At 40.6% G+C, this 13,934-nt stretch overlaps 2 protein-coding genes across 4 annotated transcripts in view; both read right to left on the reverse strand.

The window, feature by feature from the left end:
- Positions 1 to 782: 782 nt before the first annotated feature.
- Positions 783 to 5,019, reverse strand: eif2s1a (eukaryotic translation initiation factor 2, subunit 1 alpha a). The gene is made up of 8 exons (NM_001140183.1): positions 4,901 to 5,019; positions 4,055 to 4,303; positions 3,882 to 3,961; positions 3,464 to 3,615; positions 3,115 to 3,221; positions 2,876 to 2,973; positions 2,574 to 2,717; positions 783 to 1,982 (listed from the first exon to the last, which is right to left on the reverse strand). The coding sequence occupies exons 2-8, from the start codon at positions 4,293 to 4,295 to the stop codon at positions 1,857 to 1,859; spliced, it is 948 nt and encodes a 315-aa protein (NP_001133655.1). The 5' UTR covers positions 4,296 to 4,303; positions 4,901 to 5,019; the 3' UTR covers positions 783 to 1,856.
- Positions 5,020 to 5,736: 717 nt separating this feature from the next.
- The window catches only part of pals1a (protein associated with LIN7 1, MAGUK p55 family member a), a 60,434-nt gene continuing 52,236 nt past the window's right edge, over positions 5,737 to 13,934 (reverse strand). For all 3 annotated transcript variants that reach the window (XM_014211293.2, XM_014211292.2, XM_014211294.2), the window contains exons 10-12: positions 9,939 to 10,141; positions 9,652 to 9,762; positions 5,737 to 9,339 (exon numbers count right to left, since the gene is read on the reverse strand). In XM_014211293.2, the coding sequence (XP_014066768.1) occupies positions 9,163 to 9,339; positions 9,652 to 9,762; positions 9,939 to 10,141 (491 nt within the window). In that variant the 3' untranslated portion in view covers positions 5,737 to 9,162. The remainder of the gene's footprint in view (positions 9,340 to 9,651; positions 9,763 to 9,938; positions 10,142 to 13,934) is intronic.

A 13,934-nucleotide genomic window follows, 5' to 3' on the forward strand; every position in this document is an offset into this window, starting at 1 on the left:
AACAGAGAGAAAAGTGGTTTCCATATGTTTGATACTTTTCAATGTATTATATTCCAGTCATTACAATGAGCTCGTCCTCCTATAGCTCCCCCCACTAGCCTCCACTGCTCCCAGGATGATGCCTGACATGTTGATGAGGTATTGGGTTGGGCGCCACCAGAGGCTTGTCCACGAAGATCTAGGCGTATAGGCAGGGGAGAGAAATACACAATTGATTGAAGGTCCACGAAGCTCCATAGTATGCCGCCTCCAAGAGCATGCTTACTAGCTAGCAATGTTGTTGCTACTGTTAATTCATTTGGCTTTAGTTTCAGTCAATCAAACATTTAAAACTTTCAATAGCAGTTTTGCTACAGATGCTTGGCTAGCTTAGCCTAACCAGAGATACTGTAATGACAAGATGGTCTTGTCTACGCACTAACAATGGGAGTCGTTGTCCCAAAGGCGGGAAGGCAGACAGTCTGCTTATTGCTGTATTCTAACATGGAAAGACATGACGTGAATGCAGCATTATCAGAAACTTGGGACCTTTGAGATAAAATTAACTTAGGTTATTTGCGTAGAGCTTCCTATTGGTTGATTCTGATACTTCCCAAGTGGGAAACTGGAGTATCATCTTTCTACGATTAAGCAAGATCCCGACACGACGTGAATGCGGCAACTACCACCAATTGCTAACAAGAAATTGGATTTGTAGTGTAGACAAACTACAAATGCAACTCACATTTAGGTGGATGTGTCACTTTCAATCACTTCTAACCAGACAAGATAACACAAATTCATTTGAAAATATTAAACAAAAATAATTTGTTTAATGTTATGTGAAGAATGTAGCCCTGTAAACATATAAATGAACCCAGAATGCACTCTTAAAATAGCCTTACAAATGCATCCTTATAAGATCCATGCAAGTCCAGGATGAGCAGTATACTTTTCCTTTTCTTTCCAACATTTCACTTGAAAAATAGTGAGGTGGAAAAAGACCAGAAAACCATTGTCCTTACATGGAGTTGGGAAGAAAGACAAGGCCACTTTCAAAACGTCTCAGTGCTAAAAAAATGTCCTTATTTGCTTGATATGCATATCTAAAAACAAATGATATTCCCAGAATCTATCTTCGAGTGAACCTCTACTCACTCTACCTTGGTCTTATCCTGTATGTGTAACAAAGAGTTGGCCACAGATCATTAAGTATGGGACCAAGTCACCACCCCACTAATCTCAGTTAACCCAGAAGCAAAAATCCTGAGTCATTTGGTCAGATGTTTATGTTTACGTAGTCAGTCGACAAGAGATGACCACCCCACCAAACCTGGTCCTATTCTCTATTGTATCCTCACTTCCACACCGAGGAGTTGGCTACAGCACAAAGTGGACAAGCAGGATAACCCTAACCCAACTGACCACTGTTCACCTTTGGGACGCAATTCAAACAGCTAGGGTTCAGTGATAATATGAATGTGTTTATTTTGTCCATTGGGAGAATGACAGGGGCATTTCCCAGCTCTGTGTTTGGCAGTATGATAGTCAGCACCTGTAGCCGTCTCTCTGGTTCAGTCTTCCTGAGGGTCCCTGGTACTGATCAACAGAGGCTCGTGTTCAGTTGGAGAGACGTTCTAGAATGCACAATTTGATTTGAAATTAAAGTTTGTTGGGGCCTGTATTCACGAAACATCTCAAAGTACGATTGATGATCTAGGATCAGTTTTGCCTTTAAGATCATTATGAATAACATTGACATGGAGGACCTGGTCCTAGATCAGCACTCCTACTCAGAGATGCTTTATTAATACGGGCCCTGGACTGTGTATAATTGGTCTTGTCGTTGTATCCAATCCCTCTGTTTTTGATCTAGTTTAGTCCTCTGCCTTGGCTTCCATCTCTCCGTCCTCATCATCTCCGTCCACCTCAGCGTTCTCTCTCTCCAGTCGCTCCAGCTGGCGGGCCAGCTCTGTCTCATCGGTGTCTGTCACAACCTTCGCCTGGAGGGGAAGACAACACACAGGAAGACAAACAAATTGACATTAAAAGCGCTATGTCCTGAACCTTCTTGCTGTTTTTAATGCTGTTTTAATGTGGTATCTCTGGTAAGTAAGATTTCCAATGTATTTATTACATACAGTTGTGGCCAAATATATTGGCACTCTTGCAGTTTTCTTAAGTAATTCTCTATTTATTTTCAAACAAGTTGAAATTGAAAACAAGTACCATCTCCGGGGTGACAATAATTTTGCCCATGCCATTTGTTTTAATTTTCTCAATTTCAATTGTAAACTTAAGTTTACAATTAAATTGGTTCTGCAATGTTGAAAATCCAATAAGATGTGGCGACCACCAATTGTTTTCAATTTCAATTTATTTTAGAAGAAATAGATTATTATTTATGAAAAGTGCAAGAGTGACAGTATATTTGGCCACAACTGTATGGCAGGGGTTTCATGAAACCACCACCCCACCTCACCCCAACCAAGCTTGGTCTTTTCCATTTTCCCTCTCTTCCTGTAGTAACAAAAGACAGCAACAAATATTTCAGCTGCAAATTGGACAATAAAGTTGCATTCTATTGCACTGACCTCCATCTGGATGTTGAAGACTCCTCTCTTCTCCTCGATCTTCTCTTTGATGGCAGCCATGGCCTGGTTGAGGACAGAGAGACCCTCCGTGCGCTCCAGCGTGGTGGTTGTCATGACGTAGCGAGGCGGCGCTATCAGATTAATCTGCCAGAGCACAAGACACAGGTTTAGAGGGGACACAGATTAAGCCCAGTCTTGGACTAGAAGTCACTTTTAATGAATGCTTTTTAGTATAGGACTATACTATGTCTAATCTGGGTTCAGAAAAACAGACTTGAAGGGTGTTTGTTGTTGTTATTTACCTTGATGGGCATGGCCTCTGTGGAGCAGCCTAGCCCCGCCCTCAATGCTTCTTTGACAGCGTCAATGCCTTCGTAGCCATAGCAGGCCACCTCAATGTCTGAGGGAGAGACGTGTTAGTAATATGTCAGAATAATATTTTATTCTATCATACTATATCAAAACTCATCAAGCTACTGCTATGTAAATTATGTACAAGTACACAGGTAAGCTTTAGGTGTACTGTACAGCGTGTACATACCTGCCCTGATTTTGACAGCCTGTGGGGTGAGTCTTCTGTTGATGTTGTCAATGAGCACAGCCTTCTCCTCCTCTGTCAGGTCCAGACAATCTAAAATGGCTGGGTCCCTGTGGGCCAAAACAGACATTAACGCAATAGCCAAATAATATGTCTATTGGTGTGGGAGAAATGGATGTAGTCTAGAATTTTAACTAACAAGAGGAGACTTAAATCAAATGGACCATTTTCTTCCATTTCTAGTTACAGAACTTTGCTGTTTTCAACACATTGGTTCTAGGAATGGAAATCATTTTGTGGATCTCAACAAGCGAATCCCTCCACCAACCCTGACCAGGATGTCAGTACTCACGCCACAGCCTGTTTGAAGACATCATAGGCTCCATATCCAGGCCTCTTGTACTTCTCATCAAACACCCAGGCAGTGCGCGTGAACAGGCTCTCCAGCTGCTCCTCCTTAGTGTACTCCAGAACCTCAGCCACATGCCTCAATATGCTGTATACCTGTCATAGTAATATCAATAATAATACATATTTATATTGCCTTTTTTCAAGGACCCAAAGTCGCTCATGACTGAAGACACACAAGTCTAGGATCACCGCCCAAAATATTTGAGTATATATAATTTGACAACACATCTAAAAGTACTATAATTTAACATAACCAGCCCTTCTGCATTTTCAGCCAAAGGCACAAGATTACATTGTACTAGCTGGTAGAGGTATTACACTATGAATATGGAGATGATGTGAGGACTTAGACAACATACTGTTTTGGATTTGGTGAATTTGTCTTCGCACTTGATTGCCTCCTCGGGTGAAACTCTTCTCTTGGACAGATCAATGTAGCCTAGAGAGAGAGAGTAGGGAAATTAACCATCAATCTTTGGGACCAGGCTGCAAGACAAGCCAACACATCCACAGACAGGATTCTTCCTCTCACCTTTCTCCTTGTCCACTCGGATGACGACCACACACTCGTTGCGTCCGATCCTGATGAGTTTGTTGATGGAGCGGATACGTCTGCGAGACAACTCGCTCAGCAGGATCATGCCTTCGATGTTGTTGTACTCTAACAGGCTAACGTAGGCGCCCATCTCTGCGATGGAGCGCACGTTGACCATCACCACATCTTCCACCTCTGGAAACCTATGCTGGTAGAATCTACAGCTGAATGACGGCATTCTTCACTCTGTGTGGACGAGAGGAGACCATAAAGTAGATTGCAGAGGATAGTAGCTAGTTATTGTATTCTCATTCTGCCTGCAGCCAATACCCTATGTCATTATGCCATCTATGAGGTCTGAACCTTTATGGCACAGGCGGTAATGCTTTAAAGAGGCAGATAATTTGCTGTATAATGGTCATAGACAGAACTTGTAGCTGAACTAGAAGTTAGCTAACTTACCGATGGGCATATGCTAACTTGTACGAAGACAACTTGCTTGCTACTGTAGCTAGCAACCTTTATTACTATAACAAATGTCGCTAGCACCAGTATGAAGCAAGTTGTCCTCATACAAGTTAGCATATGCTCATCGGTTAGTTAGCTAGCTTCTAGTTCAGCTACAAGTTCGGTCTGAAGGACTTTCAGCTAGATTATTTTTTGTATTATTTGTTAGTTATCCCCATCAGCTAGTTACTGATAATGTATAGAAGAGGATAAGCTGGATAGGATAGCCAGATGAATATGCTAGCTAACTAATGCCGCTGTGCTGAGTCTCATGCCTTCACCAGTCATTCATTCATTCATTCAGAACACAATGACACTCAAACGTTAAGTACTCACCGTAAAGCTATAGATATCCAAATCTTGATATTTAACTATATCCTTGTTACATTAAAATTGTAGCAATTTCAAAAAGTGACAATTTCAAAGATCGAATTCAACTATTTCATCAGCATGCGCGAACATGCGATCTGACCCGGAAGCGGAACTGGAAACCTTCAACAACTAAAACAATTACCATCGATATTTTTTACTGATACTGTTCCCACTTAAATTAGTAGTTTTCCTTTTCCCCCACAAGGTGTCGCTCTGAGTGTTTTGAAGCAAGTTCATAAATACTGGACATACTGGTAGATCGATTACTCTTTCACATTGAGTTGACCACTTACATATAGTATTACACAACAAAAATGGCATGAACATGATTCAGAAAGGGGCACCCGAGTGGCGCAATAAGTCTAAGGCACTGCATCTCAGTGCTAGAGGCGTCACTAGACACCCTGGTTTGAATCCAGGCTGTATCACAACCGGCCGTGATCGGGAGTCCCATAGGGCGGGCGGCACACAATTGGCCCAGCGTTGGCCCGGGTAGGCAGTCATTGTAAATAAGAATGTGTTCTAAACTGACATGCCTAGTTAAATAAAGATTAAAAACAAAATGTTAGACGTCCTCCAGTGATTTTTGAACTTTTACTGTTGCAAAGTGATGTATCCCAAGTATAAATACAGTAAAGTACACACACTAAAGGGCAAACTTCAAGGAGTAGGGTATTCAAAGATTTGGTTTGATGTCATCTGCCTCCCTCATTCCTTGAGGAACATTAGAGGAGCAATAGAGAACAAAAGAGGAAAGCCTCCCGCTCCAGTGCTGAAGAAATGAAAGAACCAAACACTACTTCTATCAATTTGGTCTTTAATTCACAATAATTCCAACAAAAAACAGATCTACAGAAATAAAAATAATATAGTAACCTTACATTCAATAACTCTATCTCCAATTAACAGCTCAACATCTACACAAGGTGTGTACTGCACAGACCGAAGAGATATCATAATGAATAATATTATATGGACAGGGATGACCTGATCCTATATCAGTACTCCAACTCTGAGACACTGAATAAAGCCATTTGTTACAAACTCCTCTGACTATGGCATACATGACAGAAATAGTCAGAGGAGTTGGGAAGAACACAAACAGATCTGGGATCAGGCTTGTATTGAGCGGGTCCTGGAGACAGTACCAGCAGAACTCTACGTAAACCTCAGTTCTGGTTCCAGAAGCAATAGGGAGGGATGGAAGGGTGGCAGAGCGATCGTTCTACAGGTGCATTACTCTGTACATAATACATCTATTTTTAACATTACATATATATCAATGTCAAATATCTAGACACCACAATATCATCAATAATAACCCAAATTAAAATGCTGTTATAATATGTGAAACAGATCTTTGTTAAGACTGTTTTCCCATTGTGTCCACTAGAGATAATACTTGCCTGCATTTCAGCGAGTCCTGCCTCTGCACGCACGCACGCACGCACACACACACACACACACACACACACACTATTTTTATGAAATTGTAGGCTATTTTTCCCCGCATTTAGGCTTATTGGTTCGTTTAAGTTCATTTCACAGACGCATTTCAATAACAGCTCTGAAAACAAAACACAGAAAAAAATGTATGTCACATATTTAAAATATCACCTGTGGTGAAAACCATCAGATTAAAAATACAGCATAGCTGGATCGTTCATAACGAATCTCAGTGAATTAGAAAATGCATTGATTTCAAACAAAGTATTGATAATTAAGATAATCCCACAGACAGCGGTGCTCAGATATTCTTTAGTGTTTTCTGTGAATAGAATAGTGCTGGTTACATTCACTATGGTTACACTCCTACAGAGTAGAACAGGAACTATGCATGATGAATACTGAAATAAAACAAAAGCTACCCCAGAGGGGTTTAGTGTCAAAACTTTTAAACACCTCTAATAATCCTTCTTCATTATCATCAATGTTGGTTTAAATCCTGTGATTCTGGACAGGACAGTTTTTTGTATTTAGTTATGACTAGGGGTATATTATTTACGCCGATTCTGTTGTAAAACGTTTAGTTTGTTGCAAAGCATTTAGCAACAGAAACCATTTACTACAAACAGAAAACGCTTTGGAACGACAAAATGTCTATCGTATAAATTCAGGTAGGTCCCTCCCCATTTACTTCCATTTGTTTCAGTTTGGTTCTTAAAACGGTAAATGGTTTGCAAAACGTAATAAATACACCCTATAGCGCTTGGGTAGAGGTGAGAGGTGGTGTTAGGGCTAGTTTTTTTATTCTCTAGTACCGAGCCAATCCAAAATGAGCAGAACTGGCCTGGTTACGACCCACCAGTTTCTGGAACCATGCTGGAGGGACAATGTGAAAAGAAAATATCAGAGCCAGCACAGTAGTGTTGATTGGCACGATAGTTTGAAAAGGGTATAAGGCAAGTAGATTAGAATGAGGCAGTGACTCTTAAGCACCTCTCAGATCTGTCTAATTATTGTGATGTCCAAAACACCAGTTAGATAAACCTCCAGCAATGTGCTGTGCTGTAGGGTAGTGCTGACCTGGGTTCAAATAGCATTTGAAATAATTCAAATACTTTGAGGTTTTTCTTTCATCTACCTGGAGTGCCAGATAGGGGTAGGGTTTGCCCATGTGGGACTATTCTATTGTTCAATCAAGCACAGCTAAAGTATTTGAAATGATTCAAATTGTATTTGAACCCAGGGCTGCTGCAGTAGAAAGAGAGCCCAGATGCTGAGATAATGTAATCCTACACCTGGGTGTTATCACCTCACAGATAGTTTTATTAGGTGAACAAATCCCATCCATGATGATACTTGTAGTAGCCTAATCCCATTCCCATCTGCTCTGTTAGAGATCAGAGGCACCTTACTGCCAACACTCAAGGCTATTGCTGAGTGATGTCAGTTCGACATTAGAGAACACACACACACACCTGACCTCACACACGGACAGAGCATGGGTACAACAACCTGTGTGTAGTGTAGGAGAGACATTCACTGACTGGATAGTAATATGTCATACATTGAAGCTATGGGTTCTTCTTCTCCTCATCTTTGAAAACTTATTTAAAATACAATATATTAAGAATTATAAATAATTATCAAAAGCAGGATAGAAGCATTAATTATATTTCTGCCACAAGTGCCAAGTCTTTACATACTTCTTACCTGGAACGTAAATAGTTAATTTAGTGAAGAGAAATACAGAAACATAAAAAGGAGAGAAAAAAGAAATGATCAGAGCAATAATAACTCAAATGAATTTCCCCAGGCAGTCTCAGAAGTGAATAGAAGAGTTCAGTTCAGCATAATAGTGATAAGAGTTGTAAATGTTTCATTCATCTTCAGCTTGTGTTGATTGAGGATCTACCTCCAGTCTCACAGTGATTGTGGTTAGAGAATTGAGTCAAGGCAAATCTTCAGCGGTGTGTGTGTGTGTGTGTGTGTGTGTGTGTGTCTCAGGTAGGGCCCTATACATTTTTTTTTTATTCTGTAGGACTCCGTTAAGTTTTCCCCAATTCCGTTTTCTCCGTTTAGTTTTTCCAGATTTCCGTTTCCCCTTGTTTTTTCAGGTTCACTCTCAAAATCACACTTTTTAAAATAGAAAACAACTAAAATTGGACGTTCTAAGTCCACAACAATGCTGAAACCACATCGGGAGACCACTTTTGATGTCTAGGAACTTTTCTTTTAGATGTTTATTTTTGGGTGTGGTTACCCTTTAATTCCAGTGCTAGCAAGAGGCTGTTGTTTAGCAGTGTTTTTGTAGCGCACATGTGATGACAGTTTGCCAAACAAATACCCACTGGATTGATGCAAATAATATCATTCTGCCAGGTCAGCATAGGCTACTTTGTAGTTAAAATTTAACTGAAGGTTTTTGTGAAAGCCTTTTTATCTACCAGAAGACTTTTCATTAGCATCATCGCTAACAGCTACACAAAGTGGTAAACGCACGCACTGCACATAGAGACGAGGAATTCTCTTTGCTTAATCAGAAACTCGCAGGAAATAAGAATCACTGATGCATTCTGTTCATGTCTTATGATAAACTTGGGAAAATTAATACATTTTCAATACATTTAGTTGATTGCCTACAAAGTTCAATAAATGTTAGCATATTGTTGAATTATGTTTCAATGTATTCATTCTGTGATTCCGTTCACTTTCTGTGCATTGCAGATTTTATAGGGCTCTAGTCAGGTTAGCATTCTGGGTGTGTTATACTGCCCCGGCCCTTAGCGTAGCCAGGAGGAGGGGACCCATTGTGGCTCTGTGTCCAGTTTGTTGATCAGCCTCAGCAGTTCCTGATAGGCCTTGTCCTGGTCTGTGTTCACGATGGCTGCATCAAACAGGTGGCCAAAGTTCTGCTCCATCTCACGGGCCTTCTCGATGATGTCACGCAGCTCCTCTGGCTGATGTAGAGAAAGGGTTGAGAATAAGAGAAGGAACACTGAGCATGTTTCCCCAGGTTAGCTTGATGTTTTTCCTAGCCACTGTGCTTCTGCATTGCTTGCTCTTTGGGGTTTTATGCTGGGTATCTGTAAAGCACTGACAATTGCTGATGTAAAAAGGGCTGTATAAAATACATTCGAACAATGATTGATTGCTAGATGTCAAGTGGATGAGCTTGACCAAGGCTTAGTAAACCAACCTTACTGACAGACAGGACCCTTCGGGGTCAAAACGATGGAGAAAACAGATGTGGTGTTCGAAGGATTCAGTACCTTTGGGTTCTTGCTCTCTTTGGTCAGGAGTGCTCGCAACCGTTCTTGGGAGGGAGGAGCGATGAAGATAATGTAAGGCTTCAGATCTGAGCTACGCAGAGTCTTCAACGACTGGAGCGAGGAGGGAGAGAACCCCCAGTCAGACACGGCAGCAACATAGACAATTTATGTTCTCTTATACTACCTCTTCTTTTCCCTCTCCGTCTGGCCGCCTCCTGCCTCTCCCTCTCAAATCTCTATATTATTTCTTTCCCCCCAATCCCCCTCCCTCAGCCTCTCCCCCTCACCTGTGTGTGCAGACAGAGCAGGCAGATTTTGCCCGTGTTGATGAGTTGGCGGACAGAGTCGGTGCTGGTTCCGTACAAGTTCTTCTCAAACTCTCCCGACTCAATGAACTTCCCCGCAGTGGCGTCCATGTCAAAGGCCTGGCGGGAGACAAAATGGTAGTCTCTCCCACTCACCTCCACATCACGCCTGTTCCGCGTCGTGTCTGGAATGAGCAAAAATAAAAGAAATGATCAACATTTTTATTGCTTAAAAAAAAACAAGAACAGGACAGTGGAAGGGATACAACAGACATTGACTGAAAAATCATATCTGGAATGAATACAAATGACCAAATTCTATACCCTCTAAATGTGTTACTAACTCTCTACAGTACAAAGACTTTCTCATTGACCAGATGGTATGCCCCTAAAACATCTAGAATCTTCACTACCTAGTACAAGGGATGCACGATATATTGGTGAACATATCGGAATTAGATGATATTAGCTAAAAATGCCAACAACGGTATCGGCCTGATGTCTAGTTTAACGCCGATGTGCAAAACCGATGTCAAAGCTGACGTGCATACCTATATAATGTACAGTTGAAGTCAGAAGTTTACATACACTTAGGTTGGAGTCATTAAAACTCATTTTTCAACCACTCCACAAAATGTCTTGTTAACAAACTATAGTTTTGGCAAGTCGGTTAGGACATCTACTTGGTGCATGACACAAGTAATTTTTCCAACAATTGCTTACAGAGAGATTATTTCACTGTATCACAATTCCAGTGGGTCAGAAGTTTACATACACTAAGCTGACTGCCTTTAAACAGCTTGGAAAATTCCAGAAAATTATGTCATGGCTTGACAAGCTTCTGATAGGCTAATTGACATCATTTGAGTCAATTGGAGGTGTACCTGTGGATGTATTTCAAGGCCTACCTTCAAACTCTGTGCTTCTTTGCTTGACATCATAGGAAAATCAAAAGAAATCAGCCAAGAACTACTAAAAAACTACTAGAACTACTAAAAAAATATGTAGATCACAAGTCTGGTTCATCCTAGGGATCAATTTCCAAACGCCTGAAGGTACCACATTCCTCTGTTTAAACAATCGTACGTAAGTATAAACACCATGGGACCACGTGTCTATCATACCGCTCAGGAAGGAGATGCGTTCTGTCTCCTAGAGATTAACGTACTTTGGTGCGAAAAGTGCAAATCAATCCCAGAACAACAGCAAACCTTGTGAAGATGCTGGAGGAAACCGGTACAAAAGTATCTATATCCACAGTAAAACGAGTCCTATATCGACATAACCTGAAAGGCCACTCAGCAGGGAAGAAGCCACAGCTCCAAAACCGCCATAAAAAAGCCAGACTACTGTTTGCAAATGCACATGGGGACAAAGAGCATACATTTTTGGAGAAATGTCCTCTGGTCTGAAGAAACAAAATTAGAACTGTTTGGCCATAATGACCATCGTTATGTTTGGAGGAAAAAGGGGGAGGCTTGCAAGCCGAAGAACACCATCCTATCCATGAAGCATGGGGGTGGCAGCATCATGTTGTGGGGGTGCTTTGCTGCAGGAGGGACTGGTGCACTTCACAAAATAGATGGCATCGTGAGGAATGAAAATTATGTGGATATATTGAAGCAACATCTCAAGACATCAGTCTGGAAGTTAAAGCTTGGTCGCAAATGGGTCTTCCAAATGGACAATGACCCCAAGCATATTTTCAAAGTTGTGGAAAAATGGCTTAAGGACAACAAAGTCAAGGTATAGGAGTGGCCATCACAAAGCCCTGACCTAAATCCTATAGAAAACTTGTGGGCAGAACTGAAAAAGCATTTGCGAACAAGGAGGCCTACAAGCCTGACTCAGTTACACCAGCTCTGTCAGGATGAAAGGGGCCAAAATTCACCCAATTTATTGTGGGAAGCTTGTGGAAGGCTACCCCGAAACAGTTGACTCAAGTTTAAATTGTTTAAGGCAATGCTACAAAATACTAATTGAGTTGTGGGGAATGTGGTGAAAGAAATAAAAGCTGAAATAAATCATTCTCTCTACTATTATTCTGACATTTCACATTCTTAAAATAAAGTGGTGATCCTAACTGACCTAAGACAGATCATTTTTACTAGGATTAAATGTCAGGAATTGTGAAAAACTGAGTTTAAATGTATTTGGCTAAGGTGTATATAAACTTTCAACTATAGATACATGACGCCATGTAAAATTTTGCAACACAGCATTCCTAACCTAGCCCACAATGTCTGCTGTGTGGATCGAGCAATCATTTGAAAGAATAAGAATTTCAGCAAGACAACTCAAAGGCGAAATCTATTAACGCCAAGATAATGGAATTCATTACTCTTGATAATCAACCGTTCACTGTCGTGGGTGATGTTGGCTTTCGTGACTGGTTGAGCACTGGTACACACTAACATTACCAAGTGCGCTATTTTTCAAATGTTGCCCTACCGAGTTACACAGTAATAGCGTCACTGCTATTAGCTTCACGACATACTATGGAACGCCATTTGGGTCTTTGCTTATCAAAAAAGATACGTCAAATAACACTATTTGACGAGTTAAATAAGCTTTTAATTTGACACGCAAATAGCACAGTTCTATTATAGAATGTTGTGAATTTGCACTTGCAAGCCAAGCGCCACCACTACTATCAGTAGCACTGTCAAAGCTGTACAAAAACGTCTGCAAACAAGCAACCACCAGCACGAACAATGTGTTTACAATACCGCGTTGGTAATAAAGTATTATTTGTTCAACCGCAACTTCTGGGGTAGCTAGCTAGCTTTAGCTTGGTACCTAGGTAGCACCAATACAACCAGCCTGAAAACAATGACCAGTAGAAACTGCAGTCATTTTTACTATTCTTAGCAATGATTTTGGAATTCTTGTGAATAAGTATTAGCTAGGTAGCCACTTGTTGTTCGCCTATTGAAATTTAGTTCATGAAAATAAATAGCTAGCCAGCTTCTTTACCCTGTTGCCCAAAGCTAACGTTATAAGCAGCCAGCTAGCTTCATCTGGCTAGTGAGGCTTGACCGGACCAGGTTATGTGTTGTGAAGCTAGCCACAATAAGGATTAAGCACAATTGTGGAATTTGCGGTTTGCCTTCAAAATAAAAGTACCTCTTTGAAAGTAATGCAGAAGGTTACAATTGGTGGAATCATGCCATAATTAGACTAGATAATGTTAAACAAGGTTGAAATGGGGTAACAGTCTACTCGGTGACACCCACAGAACACAACTGTGAAGAGTTTACGCAAATATTAGCGTTGTAGCTCTTATCACGGGACTGTGACATCACCTCCCCAGTCAGCCTATTGTGTGTATTGACATTCATATTGCACTGTATAGATTTACCTAAGGATTTGGGAGGAATGAAATGGGGTATCAGTCTACTCATTACTCCTTCTCAGAGTTACCAGACTCAAACATCCACACAGTATTGTTTTTCCTCGGGAATAGTGTTCAATACACATAGGTTGACAATAAATGTGTCTAAATTCACAGTTGTTTCAGAGTCAAGCAATAAGAGCTACGACGCTAATGTTCTCTGGGTGTTACTGATCCACAAACCATAGGTAAGGCTGGACAGTGAATTAAGTATACTCCCAATGAAATTCTAAAGTATAATACATCCAGTGTGATTTAAACAGACTTTTGTCAAATTAACAAATGATTGTCTTTTCTTGATTTTATATAATATTCCAACCTCGTTTAGCATGATCTATTCAATTATGGCATAATTCTACTATTTGTATTAATTTGCATCACCGTCAATGACAAACTTATTTTGAAGGCTAACCGCAAAGTCCACTATTGTGGCTAATCTTATTGTGGCTATTTTCACATAGATGGGTCCGACCATTAATCAAACAAGAACTGTCTTATAAATTAGGGTTATTTTAGATGACACCTAGCTATATAGTTAGCTAGCTAACTATAAGCTACAAACAGATTTGTCGTTTTGCTATGTT

Source organism: Salmo salar, chromosome ssa09 (assembly GCF_905237065.1).
Source record: "Salmo salar chromosome ssa09, Ssal_v3.1, whole genome shotgun sequence".
NCBI lineage: Eukaryota > Metazoa > Chordata > Actinopteri > Salmoniformes > Salmonidae > Salmo > Salmo salar.